This window comes from Cibotium barometz, chromosome 3 (assembly GCF_041138505.1).
Source record: "Cibotium barometz isolate CiBa-2024 chromosome 3, ASM4113850v1, whole genome shotgun sequence".
NCBI lineage: Eukaryota > Viridiplantae > Streptophyta > Polypodiopsida > Cyatheales > Cibotiaceae > Cibotium > Cibotium barometz.
This window is the reverse complement of record NC_141048.1, coordinates 15483479-15502163: the sequence shown is the minus strand read 5'-3', so window position 1 is coordinate 15502163 and position 18685 is coordinate 15483479. Positions and strand designations below refer to the sequence as shown.

Sequence of the window (18685 nt, the reverse complement as noted above, 5' to 3'; positions counted from 1 at the left end):
TGGAGCCATCAATGGCTGTAAGCTGAATCTCCCCAATGCCACACACTGGATATGAAGCATTGTTGGCACACTGAACAGTTTTGCCAACAGGGGCAGGGCCAACATGACTAAACAAATCCCTGTGAGATGTGATATGCTTTGAGGCACCACTATCAAAATACCAAGTACATGCATGCTCTGTCAAACTGAGTGCCTGTGAAGACCAAGAGGCATCATAGCTGCATGTAAAAAAACAGTAATCCCTGTCCTCAACAAAAGAAGCAGTCTCTGGAGGAGCTTTAGGAGCATCATTAACAGACATCCCAGCTTCCTTTGCCTTCTCTTTGGCAATCCTCTTCCTACATTCCGTGATGTAGTGACCTGGCTTCTTACAGTAATGACATTTGCCCTTCTTCTTGGGCTGTCCATCACCTTTCTTGGTATCCTGTGAAGAACCACCATCACCTGAATTTTGATTTGCACTCTTTGGCTGAGATTTCCCTTTCCCCTTTTGACCTGTAGTAAATGCTTGTTCAGCATTTGTGTTCATATTCATATTCTTCCTCATTTGCTCCTCTTGTAGTAAGAGAGCAACAAGTTCCTGATACTTGAGGGGTTCAACAGCATTCCTCATGCTGAGGTTCAAAGAGGTATGGAAAGCCAAGTAAGATCTTGGCAAAGAGTGCAAGATGGTGGACACAAGCTGTGTCTCAGGAATAATCTCATCCACATTGATGAGTTGCTCTCTCAAATCCTGCAGCTTGTTTAAGTGGCTAGACATATCATCTCCTTCATTCATTTTCTGATTTTCCAGCTCTCTTTTCAAAAATGAGATCCTAGCCTCATTACGAGCAGCATACATCTGCTCCAAAGTCACCCATGCATTCTGTGAAGAGCCAGCTGAACGAATATGAGGTATAATAGACCTCTGAACTGACAATGCAATGAGTGACAAAGCTTGTGCATCCCTGGCATCCCATGTCTTTTGAGCATTTGTTCTCTGAACAGGCAGTGGCTGTCCTGGAGCCTGTACCTGTTGTCCTCGTCCACGAGCACCCCCTTGGGGAGGAGTCTCTGGAGCCAATGGACCTGGACGTGGTTCATCACCACTAACAAAATCCCAAACACCTTTTGCCACAAGCACATTTTTCAGCATAAAACTCCACAAGGAGTAGTTCGTGCCATCCAATTTGTCTTCCTGTGGATGGGTGAGTGGTTTTTCTCGATCTTAGCTTTACCATCCAACGGATGTCCTCACCCTAGGTTGCCTGGTTGAATCACGTCCCAAGCTCTGATACCAATGTAGCATGCTTTGAGCTAGGACCGTGTGAAACAATGGGGCCTTTTCTTTAAACCTGAGTGTAGTGAGTTTAGCAATCCTTTAAAACAACATACATGAAACTTAAAATAGATGTAGTAGAGTCGACACGAGATGGGGTCCCGAATTACGCATTGAAGTGCCCCCTCCGGCAAGCAAGAGTATTTGCTTTATTTCGTCTTCTGGAGAACTGTAAACAAGCTGAACTGTGTCCACAAGACTGAGTGGACAAACTGACTGACTGACCGCCAAATGCAAGGACAAAGCGACCAAATGCTGGGCAGAACTGTGCATAAGCTTTAGGCTTTTGTGAAGCTATCTTCGAGAGTAATACACCAGCCGGAGGACTGAGGGAAGGTGTGCTGCAAACTCTTGAAGGGACCGAGCTTCTATGCCTTGGGCTGAGAGCACAAATAGGCTGAAAGTATGCACAGGCACAGGCCTAAGCATACATACTTGAGTGCTGATGTTGATCTCTGAATTTCTGAATGAATGTTTTGGGACTGAATTTGCTCTTGCCTTGGTGAGTGCTAGTCGGCTGCCTGTAGAGGCTGTCGGCCTGCAGGGCTGTTCATGATTGCTGCAAAATGGCATTAAATGCCTTAAATGCTCAGTCGGCTGGTGCAACTGAACCCGACTAGCATCTAATGCTGAGTTGGCTGGTAGTATACATGGTCAGGACTCAGGCTGGTGGGGCTGGTGGGGCTGCTGGCTGAACCAATCTGGCCTGGCCGACTGATTCCGCAAGCCCATGAAGGGCTGCCGACTGGGTCTTGTGAGCATGGCTAGGGGCTTGACTGCCCCTTGCAAGGCTAGCCATCACTTGGGCTGCCTTGGGGCTGGCCTTAGGGCTGGTCCCCTTCTACATGAGATGCAACTACAGTCTCCTAATGCAACTATTTCTAGGGCTGACCTCTACATGCTCCTGAATGATGAATGCTTGCTGAATTCTCCACATTGGATTAAGAGGACTGACCTGACACTCTAAGGCTAGGAGACTGATCCTAAAAAGCCCTACTTCTGTACATGAATCTTTTGTTGATGAGCTAGTTTATCACCGTGTACCACAATGCATGGGTGCACGTGACATGTGTATTCGTGAAGTGATGAATACAAGGCCACCTTTCGCATGAAGTATGAACTAATATTATGAGTATTTGGTCATGTCTTTCGGGTTAATTGATGTCACGAGGACTTTTATGAGTCTCACGAATGACCTTTTCCGATCATTTCTGGAGAAGTTGGTGATTTCTTGACGATATTGTGGTTTTTAGTTCTTCAACCGATGAACACAAAAGGCATCTATACCAAGGTTTTTAGATATTTTGGGCGACAATACACTTTTTATAAATCCTCTAAAAGTGCAATTTTCAAGGCATCATTGGAGTGCCTTGGGCACATAATTTCAACTGATGTCTTTTTTGTTGATTCTAAGAAGATTTGGGTTATTAAGGTTTGGGTGACACTGCATAATATTTATAATCAGATCATTCTTGGGTCTCAGAGATTCATCCCCCGCAACTAGTATTCGGCCCAAGATCCTCCCATAGTTACTATTCTTCACTACCCGTTAGGCACATTTTATCCGCCCGTAGGCGATGCCGAAGAGGAAGATCAGATCATTCTCGGGTCTCACCAAGCTTTATCATACAAAATTTATAAGTTTTCAAAGATCCCCCCCCCCCCCCCCCCCCCCCCCCCCCCCCCCCCCCCCCCCGGCGGCCCCCCGCGGCGCCCATGGCGAGTAGCCTTAGGTCCAAGATCCTCCCAAAGTTACTATTTTTCACCACCCGTTAGGCACATTTTATCCGCCTGTAGTAGGCGATGCCATTGAGGAAAACCTTGTGGGGTTTTGAACCCAAGACCTCCGGGTCTTACTCAAATACCTTCACCACTTGAGCTATCACCTCATTGGCAAGTTTTCGTAGATTTAGAGAGGTTTTAAAGTCAACGTCTACTTTTCAATGGACAGATGGTGCTTCTCACACCTTTGATAAGCTAAAGGTTGTGTTAACAACAACCCCAATAATGGCAATAGCAGATCGCAATCTTCCTTTTGAGGTCATGACAGATGCATTGGACATCGAACTGGCACAATTTTTATGCAACAAGGCCGAGCCATCGCTTTTCACATTCATAAGCATCATAGTTGTCAGGTACGAAAAGTTCGATTCGGTATGGTACGTTCAAAAATGGTCTAGGAACGCACCAGTAAATTTTGAAAATAAAAATACGGTGGAGGTACGGTCCATTTAAAAAATACTTAAAAATTAAAAAATACGGTGGAGGAAGAGGGAGATGATTGAGAGAGTCTAGAGGGGAGAGAGGCTTGAGCCTTGAAGGAGAGCTCAAGGGAGAGGATAGACTTGAGCAATGAGCACTTGTGAGAGGAGGGTTGAGCAATGAGCACTTGTGAGGATGGGGTTAGGGGAGGGGATATTATATAGATAATAGAATGAGGCTTAAGCAAAGGCTAAAGCCTAAAACATTCCCAAAAACGCCCAAGAAATGGCTCTTCAAACGGTCAAAATGGCACCCAAAACGGTCAAAAAATGGTGAAAAAAATAGTCAAAAACAGCGCCAAAAAAAACGATTAGAAAAAATAAGGGCCAAAAAACGGTCGAATCCCAGTCGACCGTACCGCCACCGTAGCGTACGTATCGACCGTACCGAATCGTACTTCTTGGGTAGTGCGCGAACCGGGTGCCACTATGATAAGCATTCAACAATCCAATGGTGTTATCAAGTGTATGATAAGGTGTTCTTGGCAATTGTTTATGCTTATCATGCTTGCAAACTCTATCTTTTAGGAGCTGATTTTGTTGTGAAGACATATCACCATTCCCTGAAGTATATTTTCACTCAATCAGTCATGAATGGATGACAAGGCAGATGCGTGGAGTATTTGGCAAGCTTCCATTTGGCTATTGAATATGTTCCTGGTCTTTCTAATGTGGTTGCACTCTTGCAGAATGCCTCAGGCCTTACCAATGGCTATTTCAGTAGTTCAAATAGACATTCCAGCAACCTTTATAGATCAATATGCAGACAATCGAGACTTTGCAAATGCTTTTTGAGTGATTACGACTCCACAGTCTAGTCCTTCTGATTTGGTTTATGTAGCTTATTCTCTCCCTAATGGATTTGTGTCCCTCATAATGTTAAGTGTGCACAAACTTTTAGTAAAGGAACATCATGAGGTTCCTTATTCAGCACATGTTGGTATCAGCAAGACTTATAGGTTGTTGACAGCTTCCTAATATTGACCTCGGATAAAGCAAGATGTTATAAAGTTTGTTAGAGCATGTTTCTTGCAAATGAAAGCCAGTAGAGAAGTTCCATCTGGTCTCCCACTTCCGGTACTAAATGAATGACAAGAAAATATTAGTATGGATTTTTATTACCTCTTTATCTTGTTCTTCAAAAGGTAATACACAGATAATGGTGATGGTCGACATATTCTCCAAAATTGCACATTTTATACCATGCAAGAAGACTACTCAAGCTCTAGATATTGCTTCATTATTTCTTCAGTATATTTGGAAGATACATGGATTGCCAAAGTCCATTATTTCAGATTGAGATCCTAAGCTTACAGGATATTTTTGGACTTCACTTTCCAAGTCGCTTAGCACAAATTCATCATTTAGTTTAGCATATGATCCACAGACAGATTAATAGATTGAAAGGGTTAATCAAATTTTGGAAGAGATGCTCAGACATTATATTTAGTCTCTCTTAGCATTTGGGGAAGATTATCTACCATTGATGGAATTTGCTTATAACAATTCTCATCATATAGCAATTGGTATGACTCCTTTTCAAGCCACATATGACCTCATACACCAGTTGTGCCATCCAACTTTGTTCTTCAACACAAGGTGATATTAGCATATCAGTTACTTCAAGAAATGCAAGACATTCTTCTTCAAGGTCGAGATCAGATGATTGGAGTTTAGGAATAGTATCAACAAATAGCTAACTGAAATCTATGATATGATGAATTTCAAGAAGGTGATATGGTTCTTTTGCTTGTCACTCCTCATCGGTATAAAATAGTGAAATCATTTTTCCAAAGTTACGACCACGTTAGTATGGTCCTTTTCGAATTGTTTAAGAAGAATTCTCCTTTGAGTTATAAGTTGGGTTTACCATTGTAACACACGGAAGCTTTGGGAGTCTTCTTTCAGTCCTAAACACCACTGAGAACCTGTTGATGCAAAAATGTAGACAGAAGGGAGAGAAGAGAGAGAGAGATATGGCTGGAAATTCAGTATATTTTATATGGTACAAAAAGGTACCTAACTCTGCAGCCCTAGGCTGCCTCATACAAAAGGTGATAAAACACCAAAATCTAGTCCTACTCTAAGGACCCTAAGGGCCCATTCCATAAAGGAATGAATGAATAGAACAATGAGCAAACTTGCTATTTATATGCCTCTTGGACTTCATGGAGAGGTGGCTGACTGGACCATATATCCATCATAAATGATGCGCCTGACATGCTTGCAGCCGACAGTCCTTCTCTTGCAGCCGACAGATTCTCCAGTTCCTCTCCAAGTCCAAACTAGCCTCTTTCTGCACCTTGTGCTCCAAATCCTAGCTTTAATGGTCTATTTCTTGGCTGCCCCTTCTGGATTAGCTCTGAGAATGTCCATGGCATTTTCATGCACATGACAACGATCTTCATGGGTGGGGAAAGATTGATCCTACTTTTCACATATCATGGATCAAGAAATTTGTTCAAGGAGATTCTACTTTACCAGACGTGTGAGATTATGTCCCAGAGATTGAAGATGAACATATGATTTTGATTTGAAAGAAGATTCTTGATGTTCGACAGAAAGAAACTCGATAGGAGATTATTACAGAATTCTTGGTACAATGGAAAGATTAGGACGATTCAGATTGGCCTTTGGAGAGTGATGAAGATCTAAAATAGTACCCGGAATTACTTCAAGAGTTCTTTCGTCAATAGCAGTTTCTTACACGATCCTGGATCTTATTCAAAGTGCGAGGGAATGTCATCTCTCTAATCTTAATTATTAGTGAAGAGAGCGGTTCAAGGGTTGTGTTCCATTGTTATTATGAAGAGGCATGTCCTATCCAAAGGATATGACCCTTTGCCCTAAAGACACAAATGTTCTAGTTGATCAAGAGTCGTGCCCTTGCATTCAGGATGTGACTCTTCAATTGTACCTCTTTGGGCCCTATTTAAGAATGGCCCCCCGTCTCAATGCAACAACACACAACTTTTCACTCTATTTGTCTGTACTTATAAGTACTAAGTCTCTATTCATGGCTTCTAGAATATCATTAGACTAAGAAGTCCTTACAATTTAACATGTTTTTTGTATTTGTTTGCATTTAGGCTGGAGCTGCACTAGATAGATTGCCGATAGTTTCACAATTTGCTAAACCAAGCTATTCAGGAAAGACTGGAATCGACATCATAAAGGTGTGATGTTGTCAATTCTTTGTACGTCTTTTGATTTTTTTTAATTTACAAATGGTCTGAAAGATAATTGTCATTTTATCTCTTGATAGAAAAACTGATTTTTGTGGTTGCCTTTGTTAGGCAGATGTAAGATATATACTCTCAACAGTGCTCACAGCATTGAATTTACCCATCAACAAGGCAGCAGGCTTTGCAAAAGATCGAAAATCAGAAGGGCTTCTGGTTACATCAGCATTGTGTCCCATACATGGCCCTGTTGTTCGCTCTACTATCACAGAGCTTGTCCGAGAGTATCGTTTAGTGAGTCCCGTTCCATTGAGCTTATTTCTTTTTTGCTTTCTCTAGGATAAACCTAATAATCATGCAGTAGTTCTTTTGATTCTTTGACATGAGATCAAGTTCTCCTTTTGTAAAGACAAAACTTTTAAATAACAAATTCCAGTCTGATACATTTTTTTTTTTTGCCATGGTGTGATGAGGAATCATGAATCATGATAGTCCTACAGTTTCCTCAATCCATTGAGTCCCTTTTTTTTTTTTTTTTTTTTTTGGAAAAACGATCCTTCTATTAGTTAATGAGAAAACGCCATATGGCTACAAAGCTCACCTTGCAAGGAGGGATAAAAAACACAATGAACACCTGAGCACCCCCCCGTGGCTGGCCGCTCTCTGGGGGGGGCTACCTAGTAATACATGATGGAGGTGAGAAAAGCCAAACTGGCGGTCTATAGTGCCAAGTGACATCCTCGTCCCTCGCGGCGGTGAGGAAAGGACCAGGCTGCCAAGTGCGGAGGAAAGCCTTGCGGCGCCCTCTCATGCGATCCGAGTCGCCCTGGAGTTTCCCCCAGTGTCCTCTCAAGGTGTGAATGATGTCCACCCAGAGGGCCTGTATGACCTCCGCCGGTGGGGTCGCCTGGTGGTCAATGGCCTCCCTGCATCGGGCTCTCCATATGTGCCAAGCCGTCATGCTGCTGATCATCTCCCATCTCTGCCCGACCCCCTCCTGAGAGGCTGCCGAAGAGAAGTCTGGTGTCGGAACCACCGCCATCGCCCTGTCAGAGACCTGGATGGTCACACTGCCAGGGACGTCCTCATATCCAAGTGCAGGGCCGCTGTCCGTGGCCCAAGCCACCGCACCCCACGTCACCAACATCTCACCTGGTGAGCCTGCAAAAACCATCCTGAGAGCGCGCTGCCAGACCTGCTATGCCTGTGGGCAATCCCATAAGCAGTGCCGCTGTGACTCCTGTGCATGGCCGCACCGAGGGCAGGACGCTGGGTGTCTGCCTAAAGCTAGCCAAGCCCCCACAGCCAATCCTCTATGCGCTGTGAGCCAGAGAAAAAGCGTCACCTTCCGGGGCTGAAAACTGGCCCAAAGGCGCTGCCAGAAGTCCCTAAGAAAGGCAGGAGAGAGCCCCTGTCGCCGCCAATGCTCGGCCGCTGCCGGGGTGCTCGCTATCCTGTGTCTCTGAATCCGCCGCCCCAGCCTCGCTGTGTATTGAAAGAAGGGGATGGCAGGGCTGGTAGGGGCCGAGTAGGGATCTCGCCAAAACCACTCACCTGGATCCCACTGGAGGCGAATAAGGGGCCTGCTGTCCCACGCCCATAATCTCCAAGAGCAGTCCTCCCCTATCGAGGCCGGTGAGGGGTCTACATACCACTGCCTCTGATGAAAGCCGACCACCCGTACCCTCTGAAGAATACAACCCTGGAGCCCATCCAAATCCAGTCGTGTCCTCTGGAGCTGGCCACCCTCTCCCACCTCGAAAGTGAGTGGGGAGACGCTCTCCGCTGTGCCGCAGACCGCTAGAAGGATCTCATGCTGAGTAAAGACACCCATCCACTGTGGAGGTGGAGGGTCCTGTACTGGGGTCCGCCACTCCCGGGGGATGGCCGCCTCAATGTCCTGTCTCATCAACTCTCTGCCCCTCATCCCACTGAGCCTCCTCTCCTGAACCTCTGGAGGCAACTGCTGAAAACATATCCAGTCGTCTAGGGACTGGGCCGGGCCGGAGCTCAACGGGCCCCACGACACGTGAGACCGCGAGCCAACCATATGGCCACTGGGAAGTCGAATCAAGGGGTTCCAGATCAATGGCTGCCGCAAGCGTTCCTCATCGGTGCCCGGGGGAGTCTGGAAAAGGGACGGCCTCAGATGCGCCCAAGCCCTCAGAAGGCTGGCTGCAAAACGCTCCTCGAAGCCAAGGCCCACTCCTCTGGATCGCTGCTCCGTAAAGATCCACCTGATGCTGGGGGTCCAGGGGCCGCTAAGAGAAGGAGTGCGGCTGAGCATCCTGGAAACAAGAAACTCCTTCCACGGCTCAGCGCCTGGCAGGAGACCACGAACTACCAACTTGCCAAGCAAAGCACGACTTTGGCAAATAGGATCTACAATGCCCAGGCCGCCTCTCTCCCTCGGCTGAGTGATCACAGCCCATGCCACCTTGGCCCTGGCGGGTCGCCCGTCGCCTCCGGACCAAAGAAAGTTCCTGATTAGCCTCTGCACCTGGCCAATGCACGCCCGAGAGAAGGCCCAGCAAGAAGTGATGTACCACATGGTAGCGAGCAGAACCTGGTTGGCCACAACTACTCGGCCAGCCAGAGATAAACGAGCGGTACTCCAATACAGAAGCTTCTTCCGAATACTCAGAAGAAGGGGGGCTATCTGCTGCTCCGGAGATATATCAATGCCCACATAGCATCCCAAATAACGCACTGTAGTGCCGGGGGGCAGCCACTGAAAACCATCAACTGGCCTCCAAGTCGGGGGGGGCATAGAACTGACCCACGGCCCACACGACTTGTGCCAGTTGATCAAAGCGCCCGAAGCTCTGCAAAACCTGTCCATGGCTGAGGCGAAGCGGCGGAGGTTCTCCTCACCTCCCTGAAGATAGACAGCAGTGTCGTCCGCAAACTCCGAGTCTAGGAGCTCCTCCGAGGTGCGGATGGGAAGCTGGAGGCCCCTCAAACCTGTGTCCTGTGCCGTCAAGAAGGTGCTCATGGCCTCCGCCACAAAAAGAAAAAGAAAGGGCGCCAAGGGGCACCCCTGCCGCACCGAGCGCGAGAGCTGGAACCTCTCTCCGCACACGCCCTGTATCAGCACACCTGGCTATGAGCCGAAGTGTAGAGTGCAGAGACCCCACGAATCCACTGAGGGGGGAAGCCCATCCTCTCCATAGTGCCTTCCAGAAAGGCCCAGTCCACCCGATCATATGCCTTCTCAAAGTCGAGAAGGAGCACCGCCAGATCCTCCTGTCGAAATCTAGCCAAAGCCGTAGCCTCCCAGAAAGAGAAAATGTTATCCAAAATGCTCCTATCCTGAATGAAGCCTGTCTGCGTGGAGTGGATGATGTCCGGAAGGTGAGGCTGAAGCCGCCTGCTGATCGCCTTAGCTAGGACCTTGTAGGCCGTGCCTAGCAAGGTGATCGGTCTCCACTGTCTAATCTCCAGTCTGTCTCCTCCCTCTTTGGGGATCAAGTGGATCAACCCCTCTGCCATGCTGTCCGGCATGACTCCCGTCTCCATAATCTCCTGGAGTGCCAATCTGAAGCCCCTATGAAGGAGGCCCCAGTATCTCTGGAAGAAAGCCACTGAGAGACCGTCCTCTCCTGGGCATTTGCCCCGAGGTAATGCCTGCAGAGCCTCCTCCAGTTCCGTATCCGAGAAAGGGGAGAGAAGGGAGTGCTGCAAATGGACCAGCACAACCGGTCTCGTGAAGCTCCAGACCGCCTCCCTAGCCTCTCTCACCCTGTCGTCTGCTGGCTCAGCAGAGAGAAGATCCCTGTAAAAATCTGTGGCTATCGCCCGAACCCTGGGGGGATCCACCACAACCTGGCCATCAGCCTGGCGAAGCCGCCTGAGACCCTCTCGTCTGAATCGAGGCCCATTCGCCTCAAAGAAATCCCGAGTCACTCTGTCTCCAGCGTGAGTCCAAAAAGAAGCCCGAGCATGGAATCGAAACTCCACCCGCCTCTCCTCGATGGATCTGATCTCAGTGCGGGCTGTCTCCATCTGCTCTGAGATCCAGGGGCTCAGAGGATCTCTCTCCTAGAGTCTCTGAAGGGATGCTAGACTCCTCCGTAGGCTCCTCTCCTGCTCTCTGAAGGCCTCCAGACGGTCCAAGGCAGCCAGTCTGAGCATCCGACTGATCTCCTGCAAGCCACTGGCAAGATCACTGGCTGCCGATCCTCTCCTGAACTGCAGCTCCTGCCAGACCTGCTCAACTCTGATCGCGATCTCAGGCTCCTCTATGAGGCAATCTGGAATCCGGACGCTCTGGCCCCGCTCTCCTCTCGTAGGGTCCTCAATCTGGAGAAGCACTGGGAAGTGGTCTGAAAGCGAGGAGCCTGCAAGTATGCCCACGGTGCCACCTCTATCACAAGCCCACTCATCAATGTAGAACCTGTCGATGCGAGAGAGGTTAACTCCTGTGGCCCGTCTATCCGAGCGCGAGAAAGAGAGACTCCCCTGCAACCTGCCAAACTCCGGGAGAGTCCACGGATCCTGGCCTCTCACCTGTAGCACAAGCTCCTCCCAGGCAGCGAGCTCTGGCCCATGAATGGTCTCCTGGCTGCCCCCCAGCCTGTCCTCTGCATCCTCCAGCATGTTGCAATCCCCTCCTAGGCACCAGTGGTCTGCCAAGGGGAGGGATTGCCTAATGGTGCTCCAGAACTCAGCTCTCCCGGATGCCCCGTTAGGGGCGTAGAAGTTGAGGAAGCCAATGCGATCTTCCCCAACCCGAAGGATGATCCACTGCGCGCGACCCTGAACCAGGGTGACAGAGTCCACAACCTCGGAAAGAAGCTGCTCGCTGACTGAAATGCATACTCCGCCCTGATTCCCCTGGGGGCCATATGCCGGGGACCAAAAAGTGTGACTCCTGCCTGGCAAGATCTTCCCGCAGGTGCGGGTACGCCCGGCAGAAAGGTGGTGCTCCTGGATGAAGAGGATATCTATGGGTCCTCCAACGAGAGCCCTCTGGATCTCCTGGCGAAGTCTGCCCCGACCAATGTAGCAGCGACGTCCACCGAGACCCTGGATGTTCCATGAGAGGATCCTCATGGATGAGCTGTGGCAAGTGAAGCAGCCACCACTGGCTCACCCCTCTCAGCCGGTCCGGATGATCTGCCCTCCACTCTGTGAGTCTTGGGCGCCGGCTTGGAAGGAGAGTAGTCACTGTCTGTCCGGGTGCGGAGTCTCTCCAGAAAGAGGGTGACCTGAGTCTGTGTCCAACTCCACTCCGCCTTCGCCCTGTCCAGAGCATAGGCGTGAGACCACTCCTCTGCATATAAATATCGAAAGGTAGGCTTCACCCTCGGGGCGGCATGGAGGAGAATCAATAGCACCGCCTCAACTGATGTGTGGACCGGATCCACCCGCCAATCTCCTATACCAAACAGGCTCATGCGGGCTGAGTGTAGTCGGGTCTGCAATAAGTCTGTGAGCCCCAAGTCACTGAAGTGGTGAGAAAACTCCAGTATCTGGTCACGAAGAACTTCCTCTACAGAGTTGCAGTCCCATGCTGTGTCTGGGGCAACGCTGAGAGGAAAGGAGAAGGCCACCATGCTGCTCACCACTGAAGGAGAACGAGAGGGATGGCACACCACGCAAACTCGCAAGGGCGCGACCAGTGTCTCGAATGGGCCAGCATCCAGCTGGAGGCACCTGAAAAAACTGTAATCCACTGGAAGCCCCATCACTCGTGGGGGCCCCCCCGGGGAGGCTGGAGAGAACTCTGTGGCGGGCGAAGCTAGGATTGCCATCTCCACCGGCCCGGAGAGGCGGTGAAACAGCCGCTGGACTGAACTCTGGCCTACCCCGCTGCGCTGCCCCGGGGCAGCGGGTGGTCTGGCGAAATATCCTGGAGAGGCCGAAGGGGGGATGGGGGCTCGCGGCGAGGAGGGGGGGGAGCGAGTGGAGGATGGAAAGGCATCTGCCAGAGGATAGGAGTCAGGGGGGGCCGCAGGGGGAGGAGGGAGGGGGGGGGCGGGGGGGGGGGGGAGGAGGGGGAGGAAAGAGTGCTCTCCGGGTGGGGGGGAGGGGAACCGGGGGTCGCAGAGAGCGGCCGGGGATCCTCAGGAAACTGCTCCAAGGAGGGGGCGGGGCCCCCCGGGGGGGGAGGCGGGAGTGGTGTCTCCACGTGAGAGGCTCCACCATCGGCCTCAACAACGGGCACTGAGTCTGAATCCTCGTCCATCGGGGTGGGACCTGCAGGCCGCCTATCCCTGACTGGAGCATAAATGCGGGTAGGTGCCTGTACGCCAGCCGGAGTCGCCTGTCCACCAGCCTGTCCGCCAACCTGTGCTGCCTGCTGGCGTCTGCGACGGTCCCTGCAGGCCGGGCGTTTCCGCCGGCGAACCTCCTGCCAGCCGCCAGTCTCCTGGGTCTGCGCGGCGTTCTCCGCTGGAGCCTGCTCGTCCGATGGTGGTGCCCGCTGTGGCGAGCCAGGGATGTCCGGTCTCGGAGGTGGATGGCCACCTCTCGGGTCTCCTGCAGTGGGTCCAGAGGCCGCATAGCGTGAAGGATGAACCCCCTTGCGGGGGCATGCGCGTGCGAGATGGCCCATCTCCCGACATATGAAATACTGGCCGGGGAGGCCCCGAATACTCCACGCGCTGTATCAGATGTCCTCCAGAAAAGACAAGGGAGGAGGATCGTCTTCGGGAGGGACTCTGGTGACGGAACCACAACACGAATGGCCGGGGGTCTGCTGCCCGAGCAACCACTGAGGCCGCGGTCTGTGGCACCTCCACCACTTGCCCGAATCCCTGCCTATGGACGGCAAGAGGGGCAAGTACTCCCTCGGAGACTTGGAAAGCAGACGGTGAGGGGGAATCCAGTCGCGCCTGCCAGTGGATCAGACGATGGGTCGAAACCGTGGGTCCACCGTGCAAAGAACGCCCGAGAGGAGCGTAGGGCAATGGGGCTCCGAGCCAGCACCCTCTGAGCTGCTGGAGGGACTCGAACTCCACCTGGTAGTAGCCGCGGCCTAAAAAAATCCACGCTGACGATTCTTGCAGTCTCGCCAATGAGGCTACCCTGCAGTAGGTCGCGTAGCTCTCTCCGCATTGGGCGGCTACCCACCACCTTGCAAACCAAGGAAGAGGCCTCCAAGGAAGAAACGGAGGACGCGAGAAGCTGCTGCTCTGCATCTGAGAAGTCTAATCGAAGACCTGTATCGGTCGGGGCTGACGGAGAGGCTGCCATGGAGTCCTCCTAAGGGAAAAGACCAGGTACTGGCTGAATCGAAGAGACGAACCCAAGAAAAACCTCTCCACTACGCGGAAATCGCCGAAAAAAAAGGGGAACGGGGGGCTGAGGCGGGGAGAAGGGGAGAAGCAGGGACGGGGGGCAGAGAGGCCGACGACGCGAAGAGGGGGGGAAGAAAGGAAGGAGGCGGAAAACAGGGGGGGGAGGCGAAGGCAGGAGGGCGAGGGGGGGCTGCGCAGGGAAGGCGAAGGGGGGGGAAGAAGAGGGCGGCGCGGAAGAGGGAGGCGGGGGGCTGAGAAGGCTGGCGGCGCAGGCGGGGGGCTGAGGGGGGCAGGCGGGAAGAAAGCGGGGGAAGGGAGGGGCTGCGGGGACAGGCGGGGGGCTGGGAAGGCTGGCGGCGACAGCGAAGGGGGAGGCAATCCATTGAGTCCTTAGCTCTCTGGATAGGATGATAGTGAGGCTGTCCGAATTCATAGAAAAACAATAGGGGCTACAAGAAAATTAGCAAAGTTGTTTATCTAATATGCGCTGTCTTTTCATATTTTGAGTACCCCTTATTGGAGGAAGGGCACGAGAGCAATCATTTGCATCTGGTACAAGTGGGAGGGCTCCTCTTACGAGGCCTTATGCAAGAAAAATGTGTGGTGGAGATTGAGATGACGTCATTAAAGGCCACTTGGTTGAAATATTGTTGTACTCTTTTATGTGATGAACATATAATAGGACGAGGAATGTGTATAATACTCTGGTGTCCTCTGCAAGGGCACCACGTTTGTGCGTGCCATTGATGTTTCCTCACCATGAACAGTGGTCACAAGGAAGTTTGGTTGGAGACACCTATATGAGACAGTACTACAGATTAGAACAAGAGAGCTGAGGAAAGGAAAATGTGTGGTGGAGGCCACTAGGGTGAAATATGGTTGTAATCTTTTATGTGATGAACATATATTAGGATGAGGATACTCTGGTGTCCTCTGCAAGGGCACCATGTTTGTACGTGCCATTGATGCTTCCTCATCATGAACAGTGGTCACAAGGAAGTTGTGGTTGGAGACACCTATGTGAGACAGTAATACAGATTCGCCTAAAGATGTAGGTAGTCATGTGTAGGTAGTCATGTGTAGGTAGTCATTGATAATGGGTGAAATTGTGTCTTCATGGGCAAGATGCTAGAGGATGAATTTCCATAGATTGTGTGGAGTTTGGACTCCTTGTGCCACCGGTAGCTTCAATCTGTTGATTGCAGATATGGCCAAGATTGGCTGGATTGGGAAGATCTTTTAGACCCCTCATAGCATGCTTGTGTTGCTTAAACTTCCCCAAGGCGTGGTTTGCATACATGTTTATTGTGGTTGGAAGGCTTGTGAGAGTTTTCCAAGGACTACTCCATACTATTATCGTCGCTGGAGTGCACATTGTGGGATGATCGTAAGCAGTTGCATTTGGTTGCATGGTTATGGACACTTGGTGGGTGGAGGCTAGAACTCTTGTGCAGGAAATTCGGCCCATGAGGAGCCAGAAGAGTGATGGCAAGAGTACAGCAGGAGCTCCACTGCCCTTGGCAAGCAGGCAATGGCGGTTTAGCAGGTTTTCCTCGCCAAGATGTCGGTCCCTCTACTATTCTGCACCAGCCAGATCCGACGACCTTCAGTCAAGAGCAGATGGTAACAATGCCTGTGCTGTGGTCTCTTGAGACACTATTATTCTACCTTTTTATCATGGAAACCTAGGTAGAGATTGAGACCAGAGTTGTGCTCTGCAAGCTCGAAGTGAGTAGTGGAAGGTTTTCTTCGACGTGAGTTTAGTTTTAAGTGCCAATCAGACTTTCACATCTGCCAAGCTTTGCCAGGAGCCGCCTTCCATGACCAGATTTACAGTGAGTCTTATGCAAGGCTGGAACAGACTTATCAAGCTATTTTCTAGAGCCCTCCCAGCAAAGTGTGTGCCAAGGTCTTCTTGGACATTATCATTCTACCTCTTCATCCTGGAAGCCTCGGCATGATTGACCTAGAGATTGAGGTTAGAGCTTTACTATGCAAGCTCGTTGTCCACAGCTTTCAGCAACATTGGGATCTATGGAGGTATTTATTGGGTGCCACCTTCAGAGATAATACTATTAGGCATGAATAACCTTGTGTAAGGTTCCTCCCTTTAAAAATGGGAAAAACACTTAAGATAGTCCGCTAAGTCTTATCTTGGGAAAAATTTCCTATTCATCGACACCTTGACCCTGTAGAGATTCAAGGATACGATTCATAGGTATGACCTAGCTCTATCCCGCAGGGGGAGCGTGATTTTCTAAACATCAAATCACCCATAGGGCAATTGATAAAAAATTGGGCAACTACTAGACTTGATTTCTAGAGACAACGCTTTTTTCCTCATCTTATGCAAGGCACAGCCGCTGACCTAGTCTTCTAGAATAGAGTTGCCCAAGAACCTAACTATCTAACGTAGGACTTTCACTTAATCTGTTGGAAAGCTACCCGACTAATCGGGTCCACCCGTCCGTAGGATGGTGCCGTCAGGGCATTCCATCGTCCCACTTTCCACCCTACTCACGCATCAATTTGTTTTCTAATTAATACTACCACACTGTTTGACATAAATAAACATACTCCTTAATTAGGACCCTTCTTCACAAGGTTCGTTTATAACAACCTTCTTACACAATACAATCATACCAAAGACAAGATGCAATTATATAAAAAGTTTATACATGAATCCATTTCCATACAAGCCAATCCGGCTCTCTTATTCTTATTCTGCCGATGATCTAGAATTCGGCCTTCCAGCCTCTACATGCTGGGCAAAACCCTACGGGACCATACACCTCATCGTCGGCCGCTGGCGAGGACTCAAGCCGGCCTGTCGCCCTCTCAGGCTCCATCGCTCGATCCTCCCGCCCCTCAGAGGGATGTCTGCACACTAGGGTGGGCTTATTTACCGCACTAGCCTGGGCCCTCAGAACTAGGCAGCCTCATAATCTCTCGCCTCAATCGGCGATCCTTATTCTCCCAAAGGTATGAGGGATACCTTGGGCCATTCCCGGGCTTTGCTAATGACGCCGCCCGGCTACACAAGCACGGAACGGAGTTAGCGTTGAAGCCAAAAAAATCTTGAATTCCAAAGATAACAACTTCAATGCAATTTTCTAAGTATAGCATTCACAATTCAGGAAGATAGCAATTTAAATGCAATTTATCGAAAACAACATCACATAATTCGTAATTTCATATAATTTTTATGTCCTCATTTTAAAAGAAAAAAGACACCATTCATTAATACTAATTTAAGGAAAAATCTCTTCTTTTGAAAATTAACCAAGCTAACCTGGCCACCGTTTCCTTGAGGGGCTTGAAAAGGGAGGACTGGAGCCGCATTGGGCGCATCTCCCTCCATCTCGTTGTTACGTGCGCCTCTTGAGGCAATATTTTGCCGTCTCCGGGATGAGGCCATCTTAGGCGTCGCTTTGTAGAGCTCGCTGCTGCGAATCGAAACGCTTCAGTCGGATCTGAATTCCGAGCTCGTTTGCTCACCGTATGAGCAAAAGGAATATGGCGCACGAACCCTCGCTTGAGTCAAAAAACCCTTACTAAAGTCTACGCAAATGGGGGGGGAGGGATTGTGAGATGTCCTTAAGGGCAAAGGCAAAAACGTGGAGAGGGCTGGGAGGGGTTGCTGCAAGCCTCTCTGTAAGTCTATTCACACCGCGGGGGAGGGGGGGGGGGGGGGGGGGGGGGAGGTGGGGAGAAGAGTTAAGGACACTGGCCTCAAGCAAGAGGGGGATGGAGGAAAATTGGCTTATCTGAAAAGAGCCAAATGAGGGGGTGTGAGAGGGGTGGTTGCAAGGGCGGCTGTACTTGCAGCAAGTACGCTACATAGGGACGGACAGCGGTACGGACGGCGGCACAACAGGGCATACGCTACACAGAAGTGCGTGCCGATTGAGGAGCACCCCGGGGGTTTTACATAGCTGAGGGGTGAGGGTACGGGCGCCTCGCAAAGCAAGGACGAAAGAACGGTGTACCTTCAAAGGCTATGGATCAGTGGCCTGCATGGGTCTACGGGAAAGGTACGGTGTCGGTTGTCTGGGAAAGGAGTGGTACGCATGTACCTTATCTGGTCTGGGTGTCCACCTAATGGTACGCGTAGACCATACAGTGGGCGGCCGTCCTTTGGTTCTTGGGCGGCCATTGTACGGGCGCCCTAGTAAGTGTGTACGGACCAAATTTTGGAGCGAGGTACCCAAATTTGGGGCGCCCGCCTCGATTTGCGTGCCGGACCGCCCCGGGGGGTGAATTTTTTTTTTTTTTTTTTCCGGGAGGTTCTTTTGGTCGCAGGGGTTCGGACCGTTCGTCAATCGGACGTGCGGTCGTGCATTTATTAAGGTTTAAAGGTCGCCGTTTTTTAACTAAAATGATTAAAATTAGCGTATAGGCTTGATCCGGTGTCCGTTTTGGATGCTGTAAAATCGTATATTAGGGTAAAATCGCGCGCAGATTTGAAATTTGGGCTCAGAATTTGAAGATTCTAAGTAGAAATGACTCAAATAATAAAATCATTGATATTTATACCATAAAAACTCATAATTACATGGACATTTCTTTATTAGTGAAGATGGGTACGTTACATCCTTCCCCTCTTAAAGAAATCGAGATGTCCTCATCTCGTCATGAATTGGGGATAATCCTTTAAGAGTGTAGCTTCATCTTCCCAAG

General features: G+C 50.0%; 1 protein-coding gene across 1 annotated transcript in view; it reads left to right on the top strand.

The window, feature by feature from the left end:
- The window catches only part of LOC147639753 (uncharacterized), a 175948-nt gene that overhangs the window by 80813 nt on the left and 76450 nt on the right, over window positions 1-18685 (top strand). The window contains exons 8-9 of the mRNA XM_086773555.1: window positions 6669-6755; window positions 6876-7055. Of these exons, the coding sequence (XP_086629681.1) occupies window positions 6669-6755; window positions 6876-7055 (267 nt within the window). The remainder of the gene's footprint in view (window positions 1-6668; window positions 6756-6875; window positions 7056-18685) is intronic.